Consider the following 25,752-nt stretch of genomic DNA (forward strand, 5'->3'; position numbering starts at 1 on the left):
AACAGGATATATGGTTGAATTTTCTTTTAGAGAATTGCCTAGTTACATCGGATCCAATTAAGTTTTGCATATGTTATCAGTGGCATTAAATGCAACCAAGTGTGGTGTTAAGTAAAATGAGAAAAGTTATTTTAGTAAAAACCTAACTTGTACTTAATATATCTTGAGCTAGTAAACAGCAAATGTAGGTCTGAAGATTAACATATTTTTATTTAAAACGTGAAATGATCATTTAACTTAAGATTATTATTTTAAAATTTGTTATTAAGTTCACAGTAAACAAATTCAAGTATTTAACTTTTTAAAACACCAAACTAGAAATGAGTAATACTTGAAGAATTTCTGTTGTCCAAGGATAAACAATTCCTTTTTTCAAACAGGGATCCTACTTGCACTCTGGCAGTGAGAGTGCCGAGTCCTAACCATTGGAGTGCCAGGGAATTCCCAACGATTCTTTTTCTATATATCAAGACTTTAAAAGTTACATAATTGTGAAATAAATAAAAGCAACTTTTTTTATGGCTGGTAAACTTGTATTTAAAAAAATATTTGAAAAGTACAATATTTTTAGAAAGGTTTGGTGGAGATACAAACATTGATGTAATAGTTTTATTTTCTGTCCTGCTTGTCAGTAAATTTTTAAGTTTTATTTTTTTAAATTTTTAAAAAAGGTTTTTAAAAAATAATTCTGCTTAAAAACAAAGGCCAAACTAAACAAGCTTGAAACAAAAAACATAAAACCCAAAATAGCCCTGGATTGCTATGGTGTTGTGAGTGTTACAAGGGAGGCTCTAATCTCCATGTTGTGGCCAGGTGCTGCCTTGTCCAAGTCGTTTGGTGGCTTGGGGCCTTTGTTCCCTAATGTGTAAAATGTGGTTGGAATGGTGATCTGGGGCATTGAAATAGATGATTTAAGTTTATGTTTTCTCTGATTAGTGTTTAAGAGATACAGCTCTATGTTTGGTTCTCTAATATTCTGCTTAGTTCATCTATGTGGAGTTTGGGATTGACTTTTTTTTTTGCATGAAATTATTTAGAAATAGACACCCTTAGGATACGAGCTGAACAATTACAAACCTAAAGCTGTTATTTGTGTTTAAAATTTTAGGTATGCAATACCCCCAGAACATGGAAAACGACTGGAAAGACTAGCTCAAGGTAAGCTTGCTATCTGTTATCTACACGATAGGTTGTTTGTTTCTGAGGTATTTTTACAGAGTAGAATGTCATGTTAATTTTATTCTTTTCAAGTTATTGGCTTCCAAGTATTTTTCTCATTGAGCAATTTTAATTTTTCCGTATTGCATAATCATCATGATTATTTTAGTTGGCTGCTTTGTTTTTGTCAACTGATTTCACTTAACCTATTTTAGTTATTTCCAGTTTTTTCTCCTTTATGTAATGTACTTAACATCACTGTGTCAATAAAATTTTTATTTCCTTTAGTTGTACCATTGAGATAAATTCAGAGAAGTACTGATACTGGATCTTGGGCTCTAGGATGTTTTATGGGTACTTTTCATGTTGCCATATCATTTCACCAAAGGGTTGTGTTAAATCCCCCTCTCTTGGGCCTGAGAGTGCTTGAAGTATGAAGGTGAATGTTTCCAGGTGACGGGACAGGCATAATATTGTATGCCTTCTTAGACTAGTAAAATTAAGCATACTTTACTGGAACTTGAAATTTTTTTTTTTTTTTTTTTAAAGACTCTGTCCCTCTTTGTTTTCTTTATTCTTCTAGTTTTATTGAGATGCACTTGACATACAACATGTTATAAGTTTAAGCTGTTCAGCATAATGATTTGACTTGCATCATGAAATGATTGTCACAATAGGTTTAGTGAACATCCATTATCTCATATGCATATGAAAATAAATAGAAAAACATCTCCTCTTATGGTGAAAACTCTTAGAATTTACTCTTTTAACAGCTTTCACATATAACACTCAGCAGTGTTAATTATATTTATCATGTTATTTGTTACATTTCTAGTACTTATTTATCTTATAAGTAGAAGTTTGTATCTTTTGACTACCTTCATTCAGTTGTGCCTCCCTTGACCTTGTCCATCTTCTTCTCTCACTTTTTTTAAACAGTTTTAGCTGCTGTTTTATTAATTTTTAAAATTAATTAAAATTTAATTTTAAAAATTAATTTACTGGAATATAGTTGCTTTGCAATTTATGTTCCTGCTGTATTGCAAAGTGAATCAGCTATAGGTATACATATATCCACTCTGTTTTGGATTGCCTTCCCATTTAGGTCACCACAGAGATTGAGTAGAGTTCCCTCTGCTTTATAGTAGGTTCTTATTACCTGTCCATCTACCATTATATCTACTACTGTGGGCAAGAATCCCTTAGAAGAAATGGAGTAGCCATCATAGTCAACAAAAGAGTCTGAAATGCAGTACTTGGATGCAATTTCAAAAACACAGAGTGGTCTGTGTTGATTTCCAAGGCAAACCTTTCAATATCACAGTAATCCAAATCTATATCCGGACCAGTAATGCTGAAGAAGCTGAAGTTGAACAGTTCTATGAAGACCTACAAGACCTTCTAGAACTAACACCCAAAAAAGATGTCCTTTTCATTATAGGGGACTGGAATGCAAAATTAGGAAATTAAGAGATAGATACCTGGAGTAATAGGCAAATTTGGCCTTGGAGTACAAAAAAAAGCAGGGCAAAGGTGAACAGAGTTTTGTCAAGAGAACACACTAGTCATAGCAAACACCCTCTTCCAACAACACAAGAGAAGACTCTACACATGGACATCACCAGATGGTCAATACCAAAATCAGATTGATTATATTTGCAGCCAAAGATGGAGAAGCCGTATACAGTCAGCAAAACAAGACGGGAGCTGACTGTGGCTCAGATCATGAACTCCTTATTGCCAGTCAAACTTAAATTGAAGAAAGTAGGGAAAACCCGGAGAAGGCAATGGCACCCCACTCCAGTACTTTTGCCTAGAAAATCCCATGGACGGAGGAGCCTGATAGGCTGCAGTCCATGGGGTCTCTAGAGTCGGACACGACTGAGCGACTTCACTTTCACTTTTCACTTTCATGCATTGGAGAAGGAAATGGCACCCCACTCCAGTGTTCTTGCCTGGAGAATCCCAGGGATGGGGAAGCCTGGTGGGCTGCTGTCTATGGGGTTGCACAGAGTTGGACACGACTAAAGTGACTTAGCAGCAGCAGCAGGGAAAACCACTAGACCATTCAGATATGACCTAAATGAAATCCCTTATGATTATACAGTGGAAGTGAGAAATAAATTCAAGGGATTAGATCTGATAGAGTATCTGAAGAACTATGGATGGAGGTTCGTGATGTTGTACAGGAGGCAGTGAGGAAGACCATCCCCAAGAAAAAGAAATGCAAAAAGGCAAAATGGTTGTCTGAGGAGGCCTTACAAATAGCTGTGAAAAGAAGAGAAGTGAAAGGCAAAGGAGAAAAGGAAAGATACACCCATTTGAATGCAGAGTTCCTAAGAATAGCAAGGAGAGATAAGAAAGCCCTCCTCAGTGATCAGTGCAAAGAAATAGAGGAAGACAATAGAATGGGAAAGACTAGAGATGTCTTCAAGAAAATTAGAGATACCAAGGGAACATTTCATGCAAAGATGGGCTCAATAAAGGACAGAAATGATACGGACCTAACAGAAGCAAACAATATTAAGAAGAGGTGGCAAGAATACACAGAAGAACTATATAAAAAAGATCTTCATGACCCAGATAACCATGATGGTGTGATCACTCACCTAGAGCCAGATATCCTGGAATGCGAAGTCAGTTGGACCTTAGGAAGCATCACTACGAACAAAGCTAGTGGAGGCAATGGAATTCTAGTTGAGTTATTTCAAATCCTAAAAGATGATGCTGTTAAAATGTTGCATTCAATATGCCAGGAAATTTGGAAAATTCAGCAGTGGCCACAGGACTGGAAAAGGTCAATTTTCATTCCAATCCCAAAGAAAGGCAATGCCAAAGAATGCCCAAACTACTGCACAATTGAATTCATCACCCATGCTAGCAAAGTAATGCTCAAAATTCTCCAAGCCAGGCTTCAATAGTACGTGAACTGTGAACTTCCAGATGTTCAAACTGGATTTAGAAAAGGCAGAGGAACCAGAGATCACATTGCCACCATCTGCTGGATAATTGAAAAAGCAAGAGAGTTCCAGAAAAACATCTGCTTTATTGACTATACCAAATCCTTTGACTGTGTGGATCACAACAAACTGTGGAAAATTCTGAAAGAAATGGGAATACCAGACCACCTGACCTGCCTCCTGAGAAATCTGTATGCAGGTCAAGAAGCAACAGTTAGAACTGGACATGGAACAACAGACTGGTTCCTAATTGGGAAAGGAGTACGTCAAGGCTGTATATGTCACCTTACCTCTTTAGCTTACATGCAGAATATATCATACGAAATAATCGGCTGGATGAAGCACAAGCTGGAATCAAGATTTCTGGGAAAAGTATCAATAACCTCAGATATGCAGATGATACCACCCTTATGGCAGAAAGTGAAGAAGAACTAAAGAGCCTCTAGATGAAAATGAGAAAGGAGAGTGAAAAAGCTGGGCTTAAAATTCACCATTCAAAAAACTAAGATCATGGCATCTGGTCCCATCACCTCATGGCAATAGACGGGGAAACAATGGAAACAGTGACAGACTTTATTTCTGGGGGCTCCAAAATCACTGCAGATAGTGACTTCAGCCATGAAATTAGAAGAAGCTTGCTCCTTGGAAGAAAAGCTATGACCAACCTAGACAACATATTTAAAAGCAGAGCGATTACTTTGCCAGCAAAGGTCCATCTAGTCAAGCTATAGTTTTTCCCGTAGTTATGTATGGATGTGAGAGTTGGACTATAAAGAAAGCTGAACACCGAAGAATTGATGGTTTTGAACTGTAGTGTTGGAGAAGACCCTTGAGAGTCCCTTGGACTGTAAGGAGATCCAACCAGTCCATCCTAAAGGAAATCATTCCTGAATATTCATTGTAAGGACTGATGCTGAAGCTGGAACTCCAGTACTTTAGCCACCTGATGTGAAGAGCTGACTCATTTGAAAAGACCCTGATGCTGGGAAAGATTGAAGGGAGGAGGACTAGGGAACGACAGAGGATGAGATGGTTGGATGGCGTCACTGACTCAATGGACATGAGTTTGAGTAAGCTCCAAGAGTTGGTGATGGACAGGGAACCCTGCCATGCTGCAGTCCATGGAGTTGCAAAGAGTTGGAAATGACTGAGCAACTGAACTGAGCTTGTCCATCTTTAAGGGCCAGATTGAGCCATTCTTTTGGAAATTCTATCAGTTACTTTCACTCTGTGCCCACTTGTATCTACTGAGAGTGCCATTTACTTTTATTCCTTCCTTTAAAGATATGCCAGGCAGCCTTGCTCTTACTTCTCTCACAAGGCGGGAGAATCATATTCACCCCCTGCCACCCCCTTCTGGTTTGCTAACCACCCTAACTCAGGATGATGTAGACTACTAGTGACTTATTTCCAGAGGAAAGTGGAGTTCTGTTGAGTGACAACTAAAGATAAGACATTCTGCCTTTATTCTCAATTGAATCCTCAGGGAGCACTGTTCTTTCAATCAGGCGTGCCAATCTTGTAGAAAAGGAGTTTTGTCCCTGCATTATGTATGCTTTCATTTAATAATAAAATAGGGACACTGACTTGACAGCTCTGAACAGATATTGTTAATGACATTTAAAAGTTGCTTTCCTCCAAATTATGGAAGAGTATTAGAAAGAATAGTTAGGGTATCATGTTTGTTAAAAGCATTATTATAATTTTGGCAGGCTAATAACTATAAAGCCTTAGTGTTTTTATAATGTAATACATTACAGTAATAATAGCAATGTAATTGTAATCTTGAACTTCGTTATGAACTATTTTCATGAATATTAAGTGGATGGATCCTGGTTCTGGATAATAGATTATAGCACAGCTTAGAATATGATTACCATAATCCTTAAATACACAGGCAGTGAACTTTGTGCTAAATCTATATGCTGTGGACTCTTCTGTTCTCTGTGATAATTATTCTACCATTTTCTGTTCACCTCACTGCCCCAGAAGTTTTCAAATGGAGCAATGTAAACTTTGCGGTATGGAATCACATGTTAAATTTTTTGCTGTAAACTGTCTGTATACACTTTGATATAAACTGCCTGAAAATGACATTCCAGAAAAATGGATGCCATTAGCTTAATCAGTAAGAGATTAATAAACTTGAAGGTTGAAAAGGAACTTTAGACTCAATTGCGTGTTTATTGAAAATTTTTGCAGCATTATTTTGAGAAATGATTCAGGGGAAAGACCCTATAAGACAGTGGAGGATTTCTATCTCCTGAGCAGATGTCAGACAAATTAATTGAATTCTGCTAAACAATTAAAATGATAAAATAATGCAGTAAATGTGAGGGAGCCTTATAGGATGTCTAGGTCAAGGCAGCACTTGATACATAATATGAAAAGCAGCCTCGTATATTTTCCATTATCTTGTCTGCACATCATAATTATCACAGTTGCCTTTTATGCATGAATGCTTTCATCTTTGGTTTCTATTGAAATCTTGATTGACGGTGGCACCTGCAAATATTTTATCTGAAAAACGTTAGGTCTGCATCTAATAAAGCCAGGAGTTCGATTTTGCCCTTCAGTTGCTTTCTCATTTATACAGTTTTTTTCTAATATCATGTAGATATAAATGTAATAAAAAATCTCGAGTGAATTGTTGCAATTTTTATACTTGTTATGTTTGCCTATAATGAAATTGCATTCTTTCTGATTTTTGACCTGATACAATTGAATGGGAAGTAAAAAGGATATTAGAGATATATAACATCTTGAATGACAGTGGTGAAGATTTTCAGTTTTAAGAATGTCTAAATCTCATCTATTTTAGAAATTAGACAATATCTTAGTGGTTCTATTAAGTTAAGCAAAATATGGATTAAAGTAAATTGGGAGCAGCTGGTGTGTGTGTGTGTGTGTGTGTGTGTGTGTGTGTGTGAGAGAGAGAGAGAGAGAGAGAATGACTTTTTCATTGGTCTCTCATTGTGAATAAAGTGCTAATAGTTTTTTAAAAATTAAAGAGGACTCACTTTGGTCAAAATTTTGGTTACTGGAAAAAGAATATGTGAGTTAGGACTTTGTGCAGCAGATTTTGTAAGTATGAATTATTAGCAGGACTTTTGTTTAAGTGACAGGATGGTAGAGTTTATATACTGGTTCTTCTGTAGTCTTATATTTACTTGTAGCAAGTGTTTTTGTTTTTACCTATTAAAGTGACAATAAAAAGGAATGGATGAATCATTGTTATGAGGGATAATTTAGTTCAAGTTTCTTTAAGCAGTCAATTTTTGTGTGTGTGCATGTTTAAATGACTAATCATCTTGAGTTTAAGCCTGTGAAACAGTCTTAGCCTGATTAGCAGGGATCCCTGTTCTAGGAGGAGGGCATGGCAACTCACTCAAGTATACTTGCCTGAACAATCTGCATGGACAGGGAAGCCTGGCAAACTACAGTCCATGAAGTCACAAAGAGTTGGACACGATTGAGCAACTAAGTACATTCTGTTCAAGGAGGTGGACAAAGGGTCTGTGGGCTGGATGCAGGCAGCTGTGGACTCTCTGAAATTATATTTAAAATTGGTCATATATGTGGATTTCTGGGAAGCTAACCCATCATCAGATCCATCAAGATGGTTTGGTCCAAAAGGGATTATGAACCACTGCTGTTTAAAGACTGAAAGAGTAGCAATAAATAACAAGTCATTTAAATTCTATAAATGTTCCAAATTGACCCTTTCTCATACCTCTGACTTGAAATTAGGAAAATGAACTTTTATCAGCTCTCAAAATGATAAATACGTAATTCCTTTAAACATTCATTTACATAATGGCTGAAAACATTACATTAAAATGCTTGGTTTTGAAAGGCTAATAAATTAAATACCCTTGATTATGAACAATCAATTTTAAGTGACTCCCTAAGACATAAAAAATGAAGTTCAGTGATACATCCTCTGCCTTCATTCCTAACTCATGCTTTATGCATGGGGATCAATGTGTGATGTGTCATGGTATGTTTATTTTCATTGTACTATCACTTGTTATATTAGAAATGGTGAAGCAATCCCTGAATTTAATTTCCTCATGTGTGTGCGTGTGTGTGTGTGTGTGTGTGTGTGTGAGTCACTCAGTCATGTCTGACTCTTTGCAACCCCATGGACCATAGCCATCAGGCTCCTCTGTCCATGGGGATTCTCCAGGCAGGAATACTGGAATGGGTTGCCATGCTCTTCTCCAGGGGACCTTTTTGATGTCAAATATCACAGTTCGTTGGACATGAATTTGAGCAATCTCTGGGAGATAGTGGAGGACAGAGGAGTCTGGCATGCTGTAGTCCATGGGTTGTAGAGTTGGGTATGACTTAGTGATTGAATAACAGTCACAGTCTGTGTTGAATTTTAAATACTGTATACCCAGCCATGTTCCTAGTGGGATTTTAAACATTGAACCATAATACATAACACACACATGCTACAATAATTAGAATGTGGGGTGAAAGACAATTCTGAGAAATGACAGGTAGGGAATGGGAGGAAGAATTCAGGAAAGGAATGCCAGCTAGCAGGGAAAAATTACTATGGAGGAGAATTAAAAATTCTTTGATTCTGTGGGGTGGAAGTTGAGCCAGAAAACCTGGTTAGCTTGACTGACTGACTTGTGCCAAAGTCCTTGGCCTGAGGAGTCCTGGTGACCTGTGCATGTGTGATCCATATATCCTGTCAAGGTGGGAAAAAGCTGGAGCTGAAACAAAGTGGTCTCAAGAATGCAGTAAAAAAACTATGTGTAATGGTCTATATGCCTGTTAAATTAGGTGAAAGTTTTAACTCTTAAGTGTTCTGCAAGCCAGTTTGAAATAGAAAAACTTTCCTGTTATTTGCTGCGCTATGTTCAGGAGATAAAAATAGGGCAATTATTCAGGAGAACCATCATCCTTCTCTATACAGTCAGTATGAATTTCTCCTGGCTCTCCTCCTGGAGAGCTCCATGGGGCTTTGTCTCTACAGTAGAGGTGTTGATGGATTATTGGACATGTGGAGCAGAGTGAAACCTGCAATGTGATAACTTTCTACCCAACCATTAATTGGTCAAAAAGGGGTAGGAAGAACAGAGAGGTCAAATATAGCCTAAACCTCTAATGTTGACCTCTTAACTAAGAATGTGGGTAAAAATGATCAAGTATCACCCCACATAATATAGTTCATTGGTTCTTTTCACTAATAAGCATGTTAAGAAATTTCACATGTGAATCAAAACGCTGTTCATTGTTCATTTGCTGTCATGTCAGACTCTTTGCAACCCCATGGAAAGTAGCACGCCAGGCTTCCCTGTCCTTTACCATCTCCTGGAGTCTGCTCAAACTCATGTCCATTGAGTCAGTGATGCCATCCAACCATCTCATCCTCTGTTGTCCCATTTTCCTCCTGCCTTCAATGTTTACCAGCAACAGGGTCTTTTCCAATGAGTCAGCTCTTCACATCATGTAGCCAAAGTATTGGAGTTTGAGCTTCAACATCAGTCCTTCCAGTGAATATTCAGGACTGATTTCCACCAGGATGGACTGGTTGGATCTCCTTGCAGTCCAAGGGACTCTCAAGGGTCTTCTCCAACACCACAGTTCAAAAACATCAATTCTTTGTTGCTCCGCCTTTTTTATTGTCCAGCTGTCATATCCATACATGACTACTGGAAAAACCATAGCTTTGACTATATGGACCTTTATAGGCAAAGTAATGTGTCTGCTTTTTAATATGCTGTCTAGGTTTGTCGTTGCTTTTCTTCCAAGGAATCAAATACACCTATCTAAAAGCATTTCCTACAGAAACATACTTGTATATCCTTTTCCTTTGTCCTTTTCCTTACCATCAGTTTATATGGCTACTGTACTTTTAAAGCATCATATCAGTCATATGAATATTGCAAAAGCCTTTACAAGCCTACATCATTTTGTTGTACTTAACTTTATTGTGAGTTGCAGAAAATGCATTTTTTTTCTTGCAGATTGATTGTTTGTGGCAGCCCTATGTTGAGTAAGTCTGTTGGTACCATTTTCCCAATAGTATTGCTCACTTATCATCTCTCTGTCACATTTTGGTAATTCTCACATCTCAAACTTTTTCACTATTATGTTTGTTTTATGATCTGTGAATTGCAAACAATTACTACTCATAGAGGGGTTAGATGATGGTTAGCATTTCTAGCAATAAAGTATTTTAAAACTAAGGTATGTACTTTTTGGGGGCATAATTCTATTGCACATTTAAGAGATTATAGTATAGTATAAACATAATTGTAAATGCAGTAGGAAACCAAAAATTCTTGTGACTTGCTTTACTGTAATACTTGCTTTATTGCAGTCATCTAGAAGAGAATCTGCAACATCTCTGAGATATGCTTGTATAAAACTCTGTCAAAGCATACTCGGGTAAATTTCAGTTAAGTTGTCTTAATCAAATCTATTGCTAGTGTGAACATAGACTCTATAGGTCTGGTTTCTCATCTTTCCCCTCTCCTTCCCTTTCTTATTCCTTTCTTTCCTAAGTGATTAATAACTAATGTCAATTTCTTCAGACTAGTGTTTGTATATTATAGAAAATTTGATTTTTTTAAGCTTTGATTTTTAAATTTTTACCATGGCTAAAACTTTGTTGATTTAATAGTAGCAGCATGTGTTTGTCATGTGAGATTGGGATTTAGAGTACATCTGCTCTATTTCTAAAACAATTTAAAAACATCTAATGATACTTTAGGTCAGATAGAGGTAAAATGCACTTATAGTAAAAGCCACCTGTTAAAACATAAAGTTTAGTGAGTTTTGACAAATATATACAGTGGTGTAATTACTACTACTCTCAAGATACAGAACATTATCAGTAGGCCCCAGAAATTCTCTTGTGGCCTTTTCTAATTAATTCTCCCTACCAGCAACCACTAACCAGATTTCTGTCTCTAGAATGTTATTAATGTGGAATTGGGCATGTGTAGACTTCTATCTTAGAATTGTGCTTCTCGCATCTGATCACTTTTATGTTGTACAGGACGTCCTTGGATGTGTATAGCACCTGGGAAATCCCATGGACAGAGGAGCCTGGCAGGTTACATTCCATTGGGTCACCAAGAGTCAGACACGACTTAGCGACTAAACAGCAGAAACAATATTCACAAAACATAAAATAAACCATTAACCATTTTGAAGTGTACAATACGGTTAGGTTTAATATATTTGTATGATGTAACCATCACCTCTGTCTAGTTCCAATAGATTTTCATCACCCTATAAGGAAACCTTGTATTTTTTATTTAGTCATACTGTATTTCCCTTCACCTATCCCTAGCCCCTGGAAATTAATAGTCTGCCTTCTGTCTAGGTATTTACATATTCTGGATGTCTCATATGCATGAAATCATTTAAATGTAATTTTTGTGCCTGACATCTTTTATGTAGCATGTTTTCTATGTTATATCTGTACCTCACTCTTTTTTATAGCTAAGTAATATTTCATTGTAAAGATATACTACATTTTGCACTTCCATTTACCAGTTGATGGGCATTCGGTTGTTTCTATTTTCTTATAATGCTAAGATTTTTGTGCTTTATATCACTGGCTTCCCATAAGGATCCACCCAGCGAGGATAGCTGCTATGGAAAACAGTATGAATGTTCCTCAAAAAATTGAAAATAGAACTAACATACTATCAGTTCTACTTCTAGTATATATTTGAGGGAAATGAAATAAATATAAAGATACATCTATTACGTCAAATGTTCATTGCAGTATTATTTACAGTAGCCAAGATATGGAAACCACCTGCGTGTCCATTGACAGGTGAAAGAATAAAGCAAAGTGTTGTATGTATACAGTAGACTATTATTCAGGCATAAGAAAGAAGGAAATCCTGTCTTTTCCTGCAACATGGAAGAATCTTGAGTCCATTATGCTAAGTTAAAAAAGTCAGAAACAGACAAATGCTGAATGATCTTATTTACATGTGAGAATTATAAAAACCAAACCTACAGGTAGAAACAACAGTTTGGTGACTGCCAGAGGAAGGGGGTGGTGGAAATGGGTGAAGATTGTCCCAAAGTATATACTTCAGTATGAGTAGGTTTCGGGATGTACTGTATTATATGGTAACTACAGTGAACAATACTGTATTGAAAGTTTCTAAGAGAGTGGATCTTAAAACTTCTCATCACACAAAAATAACTATTTTTAGGTGATGAATGTGCACTAAACTTATTGTGGTAATCATTTCACAATATGTACATATAGCCAACCATTACCCTGTGTATTTTAAACTTATGCAGTGTTATTTGTCAATTATATCTTGATATTGGGGAAAGAAAAGAACCCATTGATGAAGACAATAATAGCATCCTGATTATATGGACGGGGAAATTGAGCTGAGAGATTGTGGAAATAGTTATGGCTATATGAATTGTTGGACTAGTATTAGAAATCAGTGTGTCTGTAGGGTTTCTTTATTAGTCTCTTGTTCTGTTAACTATGTGGACAAGATAAGAGTGACTTCAAATAATTCAAACAATTGGGTTTTTGATCTAAAACTTAGCTTTTCTATTAATAGCAATGTTAAAGTATGTGTTTATTGTGAGCAATGAAGGAGAGAGGAAAGTTGGTCCTCAGGTAATCTTGTGTTAAGTGCCTGTAAAAGGAGATTAAGATTTATCAAACTCCCATAGCATAGTTTGTACCTCACAGTGTGCTGTCTCTCAAGTGCTTCCACCAAAATATCCTTACAAGACAGGGGAGTGAAACACTAGCTCTCCACAATACGCATGCAGATTTTGCATCTTGCTCCCTAATTATGTTTGTTTGTATGCAAACATAAACTAAATGATTTAACGTGACAAAAGTAAATGCTGCAGAAAGATGTGCCAGTTTTATTCTGTGTGTTCTACACCTGTCATATTACCTAATGGCCACGGGGTATGTGAGGTGTGCTAGTGAGATGCTAGCTGCTATTTCCACTACTAGGTACTTGAGGGGTCAGTGTAGCTGTGTTTCTTTATTGGAACTTCTTGGTCTTCAAGACTGTGAAAGACTGGACCTCTCCCATTGTGTGACTGGTAAGTTGGAAAATATAATGGAATGCTGCAGTAGTAACATTCAAATATGGTAACTTTTAGAGAAGAATTCTTCCAAATATATTATTGAAAACTTAGGGAAAAAGCAGATCAAGAAAGTAAACATAAGAATAGAAAATAAAAAGATTCTGAAAGGCATGTATTAAAGAACTTACTTCCAAAATTTTGAACACATACCTTGTTTTCTGTTTATTTACTGACTTTCAGAAAACTGATAGTCTTCAGTTGAATTTTTAGTTAAATATTATCTTTTCTATCAGATCTATTTTGGTACATTTCATACATGTGATTGTTTCCAAATTTATTTTCTTCGCTTACTATGTACATAGCCATGGGCTGAAATAGTTCTGAGTTTTTAAAAAATTACCATTTTGCCTCAAATAGTATTCTGGTTATGTTGGCTGGCTTAAATATTGAATAAAATATTTTTCATAAATGGTGGAGTGAGGCGTGAGTGTGAACCATGTACTCCTGCAGGTGATTTGAGGTAAAATTCATTTTGAGATGGGTACTTTGTGTCATAACTTGTGGTTTATCAGGTGTTTTCCAGGGCAATGTAAAATATAATTCTGGTAGCCTATTGAAAATATAAATTCTGAACCGGTATGAAGTTCTTAATTATTGCAAATTGCCTTCCTTCAGTGGTTTTCCAATTTAAATTAACTTATGACCAGTTACCACATTGTTCAAGTCCTGATTACAAATCCATATCAAAAGGAAATTAAATAGACTCCTCTTTCTTCATTAATTTTAATTTAAAGTTTAATTCGTGCAGTGCTGAGCAGAGGTACAGATTTGAAAAGTTTGATAGATCCATTTAAATTTTATTGTTAAAACTTTTCCATGGGTTGTGTGTGTGTGTTTGGGGATCTCTCTGCTGTGCTTTACTGAGTGGTGTAGATTCAGGACAGCTTATTATGTAGATGCGTCATTTTAATTACATTATGTGGTTCTTTCTCACTGTTCACTGGAGTCTGCATTTTTTTCACAGGTTGTTTATTTCTATTTATGTATTATGAATATTAACCTTAGACAGAGGGCTGTATCAGATGACCAGATAGGGTATGATTATTCCTTTTATTCTCACTAGTATTGTAGAGAATGATGGTATTTCTGATGTTTCTGTTGGATGTATGTTTGCAGTTCAGTGCAGTTCCTTTCAGTCGCTTAGTCGTGCCTGACTCTGCAGCCCCATGGACTGCAGCACACCAGGCTTCCCTGTCCATCACCAACTCCCGGAGTTTACCCAAACTCATGTCCATTGAGTCAGTGATGCCATCCAACCATCTCATCCTCTGTCGTCCCCTTCTCCTGCCATCAATATTTCCCAGCATCAGGGTCTTTTCAAATGAGTCAGCTCTTCGCAACATGTGGCCAAAGTATTGGAGTTTCAGCTTCATCGTCAGTCCTTCCAGTGAATACTCAGGACTGTTCTCCTTTAGGATGGACTGATTGGATCTCCTGCAGTCCAAGGGACTCTGAAGAGTCTTCTCCAACACCACAATTCAAAAGCGTCAATTCTTTGGCGCTCAGCTTTCTTTATAGTCCAACTGTCACATCCATACATGACTACTGGAAAAACCATAGCTGTGATTAGACGGACCTTTGTTGGCAAAGTAGTGCGTCTGCTTTTTAATATGCTGTCTAGTTTGGTTATAACTTTTCTTCCCAGGAGCAAGCATCTTTTAATTTCATGGCTGCAGTCACCATCTGCAGTGATTTTGGAGCCCCCCAAAAATAAAGTCTGCCACTTTTCCACTGTTTCCCCGTCTATTTGCCATCAAGTGATGGGACCAGATGCCATGATCTTAGTTTTCTGAATATTGGGCTTTAAGCCAACTTTTTCACTCTCCTCTTTCACTTTCATCAAGAGGCGCTTTAGTTCTTCTTCACTTTCTGCCGTAAGCGTGGTGTCATCTGCATGTCTGAGGTTATTGATATTTCTCCCAGTAATCTTTATTCCAGCTTGTACTTCATCCAGCCTGGCATTTCTCGTGATATACTCTGCATATAAATTAAATAAGCAGGGTGACAATATACAGCCTCGATGTACTCTTTTTCCAATTTGGAACCAGTCTGTTGTTCCATGTCCAGTTCTAACTGTTGCTTCCTGACCTGCGTACAGATTTCTCAGGACGCAGTTCAGGTAGTCTGGTATTCAAATCTCTTTCGGAATTTTCCACAGTTTATTGTCATCCACACAGTAAAAGGCTTTGGCATAGTCAATAAAGCAGAAATAGGTGTTTTTCTGGAACTCTCTTCGTTTTTCGATGATCCAGCAGATGTTGGCAATTTGATCTCTGGATTTAAGCCTTTTCTAAATCCAGCTTGAACATCTGGAAGTTCATCATTCACGTATTGTTGAAACTTGGCTTGGAGAATTTTGAGCATTACTTTACTAGCGTGTGAGATGAGAGCAATTGTGCGGTAGTTTGCCCATTCTTTGGCGTTGCCTTTCTTTGGGATTGGAGTGAAAACTGACCTTTTCCAGTCCTGTTGCCACGGCTGAGTTTTCCAAGTTTGCTGACATACTGAGAGCAGTACTTTCACAGCATTATCTTTTAGGATTTGAAATGGCTCAACTGAAATTCTATCACCTCCACTAGCTTTGTTCATAGTGATGCTTCTTAAGGCCCAATTGACTTTGCATTCCAGGATGTCTGGCTCTAGGTGAGTGACCATACCATCGTGATTATCTGGGTCATGAAGATCTTTTTATATAGTTTTCTGTGTATTCTTGCCACCTCTTCTTAATATCTTCTCCTTCTGTTAGGTGCATACCATTTCTTTCCTTTATTGTGCCCATCTTTGCATGAAATGTTCCCTTGGTTTCTCTGATTTTCTTGAAGAGATCTCTAGTCTTTCCCGTTCTATTATTTTCCTCTATTTCTTTGCACTGATCACTGAGGAAAACTTTCTTATCTCTCCTTGCTATTCTTTGGAACTCTGCATTCAGATGCTTATATCTTTCCTTTCTCCTTTGCTTTTTGCTTCTCTTCTTTTCACAGCTATTTGTAAGGCCTCCTCAGACAGCCATTTTGCTTTTTTGCATGTCTTTTTCTTGGGGATGGTCTTGATCCTGGTCTCCTGTACAATGTCACGAACCTCCGTCCATAGTTCATCAGGCACTTTGTCTTTCAGATCTAGTCCCTTAAATCTATTTTTCACTTCCACTGTATATTTGTAAGGGATTTGGTTTACGTCATACCTGAATGGTCTAGTGGTTTGAAAATATTTCTTTTTTTCTTTTTAACAATCCAGGTATAGGTGCTTAAGCAGATGATGTGGTATTCTTTGCAAGTAGTTCTTTATACCCTAATAGCTTTTTTTTAGATGTCTGATTTTTTTCCTTCTGATGATCTATGGCCTCACATGCTCCATGGTGGCATCAGTAAAGGCTTATTTGCTTTAAAACTATTATTGTAAAACCCTCTATTCTTTGAGGTTAAAGTTATTTGCAGTTAGGTAATGAGTGTTGATAATTCTTTCATCAGATTGAGCTATTTATATGTATGTTGATTATTCTTTCATCAGATTGAGCTATTTATATGTAGTGAGCCACAGAGTGAGATAAGTAACATTTCTCCAATGGCCTATCTTCATTTTGGCCATGGAGTTAAAGAACTCTGTGCTTTTTTCTGCTTTACCCAGATACATAGCATATGCTTTCCTGGTGAGTTCTCTGTTCAAGTCTTGTCTCTGTGGTTCTCCTCTGTCCCATCCACATTTCTCTTGTCTTTTTCATCTTGCTTTCCTGCTCTCGGTGTGGTGGTGTCTCCATCTCAGTTCAGAAGGTGAAGACTAGGACATCAAGTACGTGTGTTTTCTCTAGCTCATATAACTGAGTTAATGAGAGTTTTTCTCAGACAGACTGCAGTGTTGAAGGCAGAGATGGAGAGAAACAGCTGGGTTTCAGCACATCATGTACTGTTGAATGAGCGAGTTGCTATGTGTTTAGCTTCTTCACCTAAAGGCCTCTTCAAGACACTGTTCCCATATAGGCTGGTGAGACAGACAGGTTTCCATGCTCTTGAGTGGTCCTGGCTGGGAGTTAGTTCCAGAAATCAGTAGCAGTTAAAGTCTTGAATATTCATTGGAAGGACTGATACTGAAACTCCAATATTTGGCCACCTGATGCAAAGAACTGACTCTTGAAAAGACCCTGATCCTGGGAAAGATTGAAGGTGGGAGGAGAAGGGGATGACAGAGGATGAGATGGTTGGATGGCATCACTGACTCAATGGACATGAGTTTGAGTAAACTCCATGAGTTGGTGATGGACAGGGAAGCCTGGTATGCTGCAGTCCATGGGGTTGCAAAGAGTTGGACACGACTGAGTGACTGAACTGAACTGAAACTATATAAAATTGATCAGAAAGAAACAGATAGGAAACTGCTGCATGTCTACTATATTCTGGGCATTGGGACAAGTGCTTCTAGAATGGTTGCTTTTAGGAGTCTAAGAGATTCCTTTGTTAAAACTTCAGATTTTCCTCTTCTAACCTCCCTTAATATTTTATCCACTTATCAGATGATAGGTAGACTGAGTTTAAATTTGTTGCAAATTTTTAAGGTTTAAGGCCTCCCTGTCCATCTCCAACTCCCGGAGTTCACTCAAACTCATGTCCATTGAGTCCGTGATGCCATCCAGCCATCTCATCCTCAGTCTTCCCCTTCTCCTCCTGCCCTCAATCCCTCCCAGCATCAGGGTCTTTTCCAATGAGTCAACTCTTCGCATGAGGTGGCCAAAGTATTGGAGTTTTTAAGGTTTAGTCATTTTGTATTATGCAGACAACTCTTAGCAGATCTTTTTGTAAAAAAGATCAGCCTTTGGTGATAAAAATATGTATGCTTTAATTTTTAAGAATTCTGACTCTAGTTTTTAGCACCGTGATTTTTGATGATGGACTTGATCTGTAGTTGTGTAAAGCCGTCGTGATGTAAGAATACTAGAACATAAACTTAAAAATTGATTTGAAATTATATCTTAATTAATGCATTACTGCTTGTATTTACTGTTTCCATTTAGGTTTTTTCCCAAGCAGTTCTCAAGGGTGTGATGCATTTCTTCGCCACAAGATGACACTGATATCTCCCTCAGTATTAAAGAAATACGGCATTCCCTTTGACAAGGTATATTAGTGTTACTCTTTAACAGAATCATTTCATATGTGTAAAATTTGTGTTTAAGACAAATTCAACAGAAACTAATATATCTTTGACTTCCAGTAGGATTTTTAGGGTATGAGGAGAAAAATTCAGATTCATGTTTTACTTAGGTAACAATTATTTACCTAAGTACTGATTTGAAATTACTTTTTTTGTTGTTTTTTAAAGACCCAATTGGCTTTAATTCCACTTTTGTTAAAATTATAGTTAAAATAATTAACTATATTAGAAAAGTACTAATGGAAGTACTGATTAGAAATTAGAAAAGTACTAATTAAAAAAGTACTAATGAAAAATGTGAAGAAAAGCTCTTGACGTGTTTTTTTTTTTTTTTTTTACATATGCATGTATCCTTTTTCAAATTCTGAAATTACATTTTTTTGAAATTAATTTCAGGTTATATTTACTTGAGATTTCATGCACTTCTAGTTCACTTTAACAATATTGAAAGTAAAATGTAGCACATTTGACAGTATAATACATAGTTCTCTTTCACTGACGTCTTTTATGTGAGCAACAGAATTTATGTTAACGCTGTCTTTTTTTTTTTTTTTTTTTTAAGAAATCAGAACAGTTTTTATTCATGGTTTGGTTGGTTAGCATTAGTGAGTATGGTGTCAGTATGTTATTTCTAAACACATTCAGACATAATACAATTGAGATTTCATTATGGATAGAATTGCCTGATGATTTAATAATCAGATATTGCTTCTTTGGAATATTTCTGAAGATTAAGTTCTGTAAGACTCTGTACATGCTAGATCACTCTTAATCTTTGTGTCCATGGATTGTTATTGGGTCAGAATCATTACAGAGCATCAGTGTTTTTATGTGAAGAATCTGAAATAAAAAAAAAAACTTTCAACCAGATAAATAAAAGCTGTCTCTCAGTTGGAGGAGGATTAAGTCTTTAGTTACTTGCAGAAACAATAAAACATATCTCTACTCTCTTTATCATTTTTTATTTGACTGTCTTCCCATAATCCTTGCTGTTTTCCACTTTAAAAGCTTTTCACTTGTGACTAAATCTTTCCTTCATTTCAGGCCCTTAAAATCTGGTCTTCCACCTATTTCCCCCACCCCTCACCCCCAGTCCAGGCTTTGTTGGAAGGAGAGTTTTTGCAAGGACTGGGAAACATTCTCCACCTTGGGGTGGTCCTGCTCACTCATCAACAGTCTGTGTGGCAGTCACGCATGAGACACACTTGTCTCATGTCCATGATGAGAATGCTCTCACCACTTGTTTAGTTACATACTTCTCCCCACGACAGAAAGTGTGCCTTCGAGATGTGCACTATGGGTATGGTCCACGGGTGTGGGTGGGCTGCAGCAGTGCTGCAGGTACAGAAGTCACAGGCTGTGCCCCGCGCCCCATGGGGCCACTCCTTCTGCAGGCATTGTCTTACTTGCAGACGCCTCTAAACACCTGTGTCATCAGTGCACTTTCTCTCAGGTGGTTGTCATAAGCCTGAGTAAGCACTTTTATTTAAGTTGGAATGTTAGAAGGCAGAGAAGGAGCAGAATAGAGTCCTCCAAGACAGGGAAAGCTCTGACAACTTAGCGCTGGTGATGGGAATTGTTGTTCTTTGGAGGGGGGTATGTGAAATAGCAGGGCTGCAGGATTGGCTTATTCCCCCAGGATGGAAGCTGTAGTAGCTTCTAGCTTCTTTCTAATATTTGGGGAGGAGAGGTGCCTTGCACCCTTTTCTGGGCTGAGGCTGTCCAGGTACTATTTGGTAGCTCACCAAATGCACCACGTTCTTATCCAGTCTTTTGAGAATGGGACATTTTGTGGCTTCTGTGGGAAGTAGAATGGTGAGTGCTTGTCCACAGATGGTGAGACACCAGCCATTTAGAGGGGTTATTGGTGGCTTCAGTTTTTCATATGAAATATTGCCATTTCCCCTTCTACCTTGATGAAGGATGTATGATGACAGTGTGCTTCTTGAGGAGCTTATTCTCCAATGATCATAATGTAACCTTGGACAGAGTAGCAGACTTTGGAATGACATTGATTCTTCCCCAAGTTCATTTCTGATTCTGCCACTTGGGTAAATTACATCATTTTTGTGAGCTTCAATCTCTTCAACTGGAAAATGGAGATAATAAGAGTACCATTTAATAGGGCTATTATGAGGATGAAAAGAGATTATCTATATGAAGCGCTTTGCATAGTATAGGTAATATAATAAAGCACTCTTCCTCCACAGTTCAACCTTTACTCTTTAGGCAATCATTTTCCAGTTGGACTAATATTTTTTTCTTTTTCTTTCAGTGTATTTGAGCATATTCTTATATGTGTATATATATATGTATGTATGAAAAAGTATGTTTGCCAAATAGCTAATGTCTGCTTTTCGATTATGTGCGCTACCCTTTCCACTGTTTTTCGCTGTATGGAATTATGATGCTTGGTTAGTCTTAAAAAGAACTTGTTCTTTTCTGTCTGTATATCCTTCTTTTTTAAAAAAATCAGTTTATTTCATAGAGGCAGTAAATAAGCTTTATATTTTAGCTAATTGGGACTGACCTGTTTCTAGAAACTATATAGAGGCATATTTAGGGTCCCATTTAATGGGAATAGGTACTTTTCAGCATGGCAAGAAAGGAGTTTTCCAGGTAGAGTAGGGAAGAACTCTAGATGGGATTCAGTGGAGCCATGAAGCTAGTTTCCTTATCCCACTGACAGCAGTCTTACTCTCTTCCCCCCAACTCTCCTTTATACGGCTAGTGACAGTTGAGCAAAGTAAGTTTTATTTTATCACATGGTACAAGGAAATGCCTTATTTCCAAGCACAATTATAATTAATGAGATTCAGTGAGACTAGAAAAGGAGAGAATCAGGCTGTATTCTCACTTGGCTTGAAATGATGGAACTGGAACCATGTTGAACCCTGATAAGCTATTCTCTGCCTGCCAGGTGGCAGCTGAATTGCTGCTCGTTGGAATAGAACACCTGCTGGGATGTCGCAGGGGGCAGGGGTGATGAGCTACATTTTAGAATTGTTGGGCAGGACAATTGTTGGAACTTCCACACACACCATTTTAGCATTCCTGTAATGGTTACTGAGCGCAGTGTGTGCACATGTATTTATACAGTGCGTCTGTTATGTGTTTCCACATAGGTGCATACTTACATATTTATTTCTCCAACGAAGGTGGCTGAATGAATCAGTGAGTTACAGATTTGATACTCTAGTACTGAGCATACAAGTTTAAAAAAACATTGATAAATTTAACTTCGCTGTTCTTCCATAGCTCCTGGTGTGTTTTGTATGTTTTGGTGATTGTAGAAAAAAAAAATAAGCAGATTTCTTTAAAAGGAATGGACTGAATACATTTTTGTCTTTGCTTTTAGGTTGATGGCTGATTGACCCAAGCTATTTTAATTATATTTGCAAATGCACTCACTCACACATACATACCTATATGTTGTAGATATATTTGAATAATTATTTGATGGAAATTTTACTGTTAAATGAAATAGTTAATTGAATGTTTTCCAAGTATAATGAAAGGACAATTTATTAAGTACAGTCAACTCTTTAGCAACAAGAATCCATAACATTCAGTGTGTGTTGCCAAAATTTTTATAGCTATAACTTGAAAAATGTCAGTTGTGATATGTCCTGTTTTATAATTCCAGTAATGTGAATTTTTAAGTATTAAAATGTATTCAATGCTATTATGAACACTTTTTTGAATAACATAAAGCAGACATCTTCAAATAAAATATAACTTCTCTGCTTATGGGCTGAATGATTGGACTATTGGCAGAGGGTCATCTGTTTAGAAAAGTTTTAAAAGTCTCCTGAAAAACTATTAAAGAATTAAGTGAAGAATCTGGGGGCACTTCTTTAATACTAGTATAGCTTGGACATGATAACATTTTTTTTGTCTTTTTTTAAATAGGAAATATATTTTAACTGTATTTGCAATTTGGGATGCCTTATAATTGGGAAATATTATACATCCTCTACCCTGCAGATCACCCAGGAAGCTGGAGAATTTATGATCACTTTCCCATATGGCTACCATGCTGGTTTTAATCATGGTTTCAACTGTGCAGAATCTACAAATTTTGCTACTGTCAGATGGATTGACTATGGGAAAGTTGCTAAATTGGTAAGTTATGCTTCAAAAAATAAAGCATAAATTAAACGTGTATTCTGGTTATTATAGTGGGAAAGCTAAGATCACATGCAGCATTTATTTTTCTCCTCAGTGATGTTGTGTGCCTGTGACCATAGTAATTTATTTGAGACAGATATATTTATTTTACATAGGCTGTGTTAATATTTGTAGCAACATTTTTTTGTTTTGAAATTAATGTGGAGCAGTTTACTTTGAGAGGTAATTTTATGCAACCGAGGCTTGCTTTCTTTCTTAAGGCCATCTTGTTTGTTTGTTTTTTTGTGAGATTTTTCCAGTGGCTTCCTGTGATTCCACATTAGGTGGACTTGGCACCTTCCATGTTAGAGTTCAGTCCATGGCTTCAAAAACAGCTATTTACAGAGGAAAGTGTCTGGTAAAATTGTAACAAGATGTTAAGGAAAGATGGTAAGAAGAAATAATTAAAACTGCCCTTAGCGCAGAAATGAATTTCTTGAAAGTAATAATATAGAACATACTTTAACAAGAAATATATCTTCATGTTAAATTTGATACAAAAATTTGTGTCTCCTACTCAGTATATTTAATTTAGTTCACAAACTGTATTTTCATTCACAAGCAACTGGGTTAAATTTTATTAATTGCCCCCCTGCAGAGTTAAATAGAGGGCATTTTCAAAGTGACAGTAGCTTCTATTAGGTTACTTCGTTTCCTGTGGATTTTAAGGCAGAGAGGTGCATGCTGGCAGAGGGTAGGTTCTTAATGAAACTATGTGTTTTACAGAGTATGCAGAATTGCCCTATATTTAGTGGAAAATGGCACATAGAGTCTATGTGGCCTATTGTGGCCCCTGCATGGTCCAGGCAAATATTATTCATTCTACATGATAAAACTTTCGTGTGGAACCATTGAGTGAACGGGGACAGAAATATATTCAGGGAGGACAACTCTAGGTTTATTTTACATGCACATTTAGAAAATTGCATAATATTTTAAAATAAGAATATAGCCCTTTGGCAGCTCAAGCGTTTGAGTGAATTCATAACATAAAAGAAAGTTCCTGCTATTAGAAGACTTTCTCTGTTCTGAGTAATTTTTATTTATGAGGGGTAATTTAGAAAGGAGTAGAACTGAACTACTTCTTTCACATCCTTCTTATTATAATATACCTAATGTAAAAAAAAAAACAAACCAGAAAGCTCAGTGTATGTACCTTGGCCAGCTACTGCCGTTATTTTGCAGAAAAGTAATGCCAATGTCTACATCGAAACAGTGTCATAACCCTGAGGTTATAAAAAGGTATGCTATTTTATGGTTTGCATCTTTAGTCACTGACATAATAAGTCAACTATCCCAGCTGTTCAATCGCCAGCAAAATCAGTTTGTGCTTGTTTACTATAGCTTTCAGTTTCATCATAGTTCCAAGTATTGGCTTCTCCCCAAGTCTAAACTATCCTGAGTTTCCATGTGGACAAAGTAGGAGTGGAGTGTGACCACGTAAGAGAGGTTGATAGTGAACCTCTCTGAAGTCTCAGCTGATAAGCCCAGAGCTGTATGGGATTGTTTAGGAAGCAGAGCGCCATGGTGGGGGAGGCAGGGATCTGAGGCCCAGCTCTTCTTTTTGCTAACCAGAGAATATCAGGAAAGTCATGTCTTCTTTTTGTTTCTTTCTATAAACTAAAAATACCTCTTTACCCCATAGATTTGTTGTGGGGGTCGGGGTGGAAAACTTAGGTATGTAGACAGCCACTCATGCTGTGTTGGTTTATATCATTCACTGTAGTCAGAGGATATGACAAAATGTTCAGTGGCTATAATGCAGTGTTGGACAGTTAATTTAAAACTCGTCATAGTTACATGTGTTGGACATGATTTTATATGTTGTCTCCACCCTTTTCTTACTCTTGGTGAGGTGGTGCTACTCACCTAAATAATAATAATAATAATAATAATAATAATAATAATGTATTAATTTTTTATTGGCGCTGTAGCAAGTTTCCATAAAATTACCATAAAGTTAGTGGCTTAAAACAATACTCTTTTTACTGTTTTGTAGTCCAGTAGGTTATATGTTTAACATTGGTCTCACCAGCAAAATCAATGTTTTTGCAGGGCTGCTTTCCTTACTGGAGATTCTGGTGGAGAATCTACTTACTCAGTGGGATTGTTGGCTGTTAGTTCCTTGTGGTTGTAGGACTGAGTTCCTATTTCCTTGCTGTTGTCAGCCAGGTCTTTGCTCCTAGAGACCTCTCTCAGGTCCCTTGCTGTGGTCCCAGAGGCCTCTCTCAGGTCCCTTGCTGTGGTCCCCTACATTTCAGAGCAAGCAATCCACAATATCCCTTTTGTCATAAAAGATAGCATTTCACAGATTGCAGGGTCTAGGATACGGGTATCTTTGCTGTTAGGGGTGGGACCAAGTTGGGTGTGAGAGTGTGGGGGGCAGCATTCTGCCTACATCAGAGATTTTCAGTTAATAATTGACATGGTGATATATATTGATTTTTTTCAAGTCTGTTTCTATAGGCAGCCTTACGGATTTACTGTGGTGTGTGTATGGGTATGTGTATGAACATGTAATTTCCTAAGATTAGGAAAATTTGTAAATTGGACATTTTTGTGTTTTGCTGGAGAAAAATATAATGTATAGAAATTAATTATGAATTGTATTAAAAGACAAATTTTAGCTTTGAGAATGACCACATTTGTTTGTCTTAATCCTTTGTGTTCTTTAATTCATTCTAAATGATAACTGTTTAAAAGAGTTATTTTTCACAAGTGATAATGAGTTATACATTTAGGGGGATAATTTTTTAAAAAATGGTGTACTTTTTTGTAGTTGAAGCACTGGGAAATGACTGCTGCTTTACCTGTCACATGTTGATTTGACTATGTAAAAGCATCTGATAAAGCGTCTGGTGCAGCATTAATTAACATGGGGTAGAGTGAAGAATCTCAACTGATAATATTTTGTATATTACAAACCAATATTTCTGTTTCCATAACTTAGAAAAGGGCTGTTACAAGAGGTTATTTTTTAATTAAAAAAATAATTTTGAAAAGATAACCCCAGGCTCACCAATAATATTGGTGGTCTTTGTTTAGCAGCCAACAAGCTTTGGTTAGGGACCTTTTAAGCCATTCAAGTGACTTAATATGGGTGGGGAGAGAGTTCTGTTTTTTCAGGTAGAGCCTAACTGTTGTATGCCAGGCACTGTGTATGTTTCTGTGAATTTATCCCTTGGAGGCTGAATTGTTTGAT

General features: G+C 37.0%; 1 protein-coding gene across 6 annotated transcripts in view; it reads left to right on the forward strand.

Annotated features, from left to right (window-relative positions):
* KDM4C (lysine demethylase 4C) overlaps positions 1-25,752 on the forward strand; it is a 411,129-nt gene that overhangs the window by 90,193 nt on the left and 295,184 nt on the right. For all 6 annotated transcript variants that reach the window (XM_070375870.1, XM_070375869.1, XM_070375868.1 and 3 more), the window contains 3 exons: positions 1,109-1,158; positions 18,241-18,344; positions 22,368-22,505. In XM_070375870.1, the coding sequence (XP_070231971.1) occupies positions 1,109-1,158; positions 18,241-18,344; positions 22,368-22,505 (292 nt within the window). The remainder of the gene's footprint in view (positions 1-1,108; positions 1,159-18,240; positions 18,345-22,367; positions 22,506-25,752) is intronic.

This window comes from Bos mutus, chromosome 8, assembly GCF_027580195.1.
Source record: "Bos mutus isolate GX-2022 chromosome 8, NWIPB_WYAK_1.1, whole genome shotgun sequence".
In the NCBI taxonomy this organism is placed as follows: Eukaryota; Metazoa; Chordata; class Mammalia; order Artiodactyla; family Bovidae; genus Bos; species Bos mutus.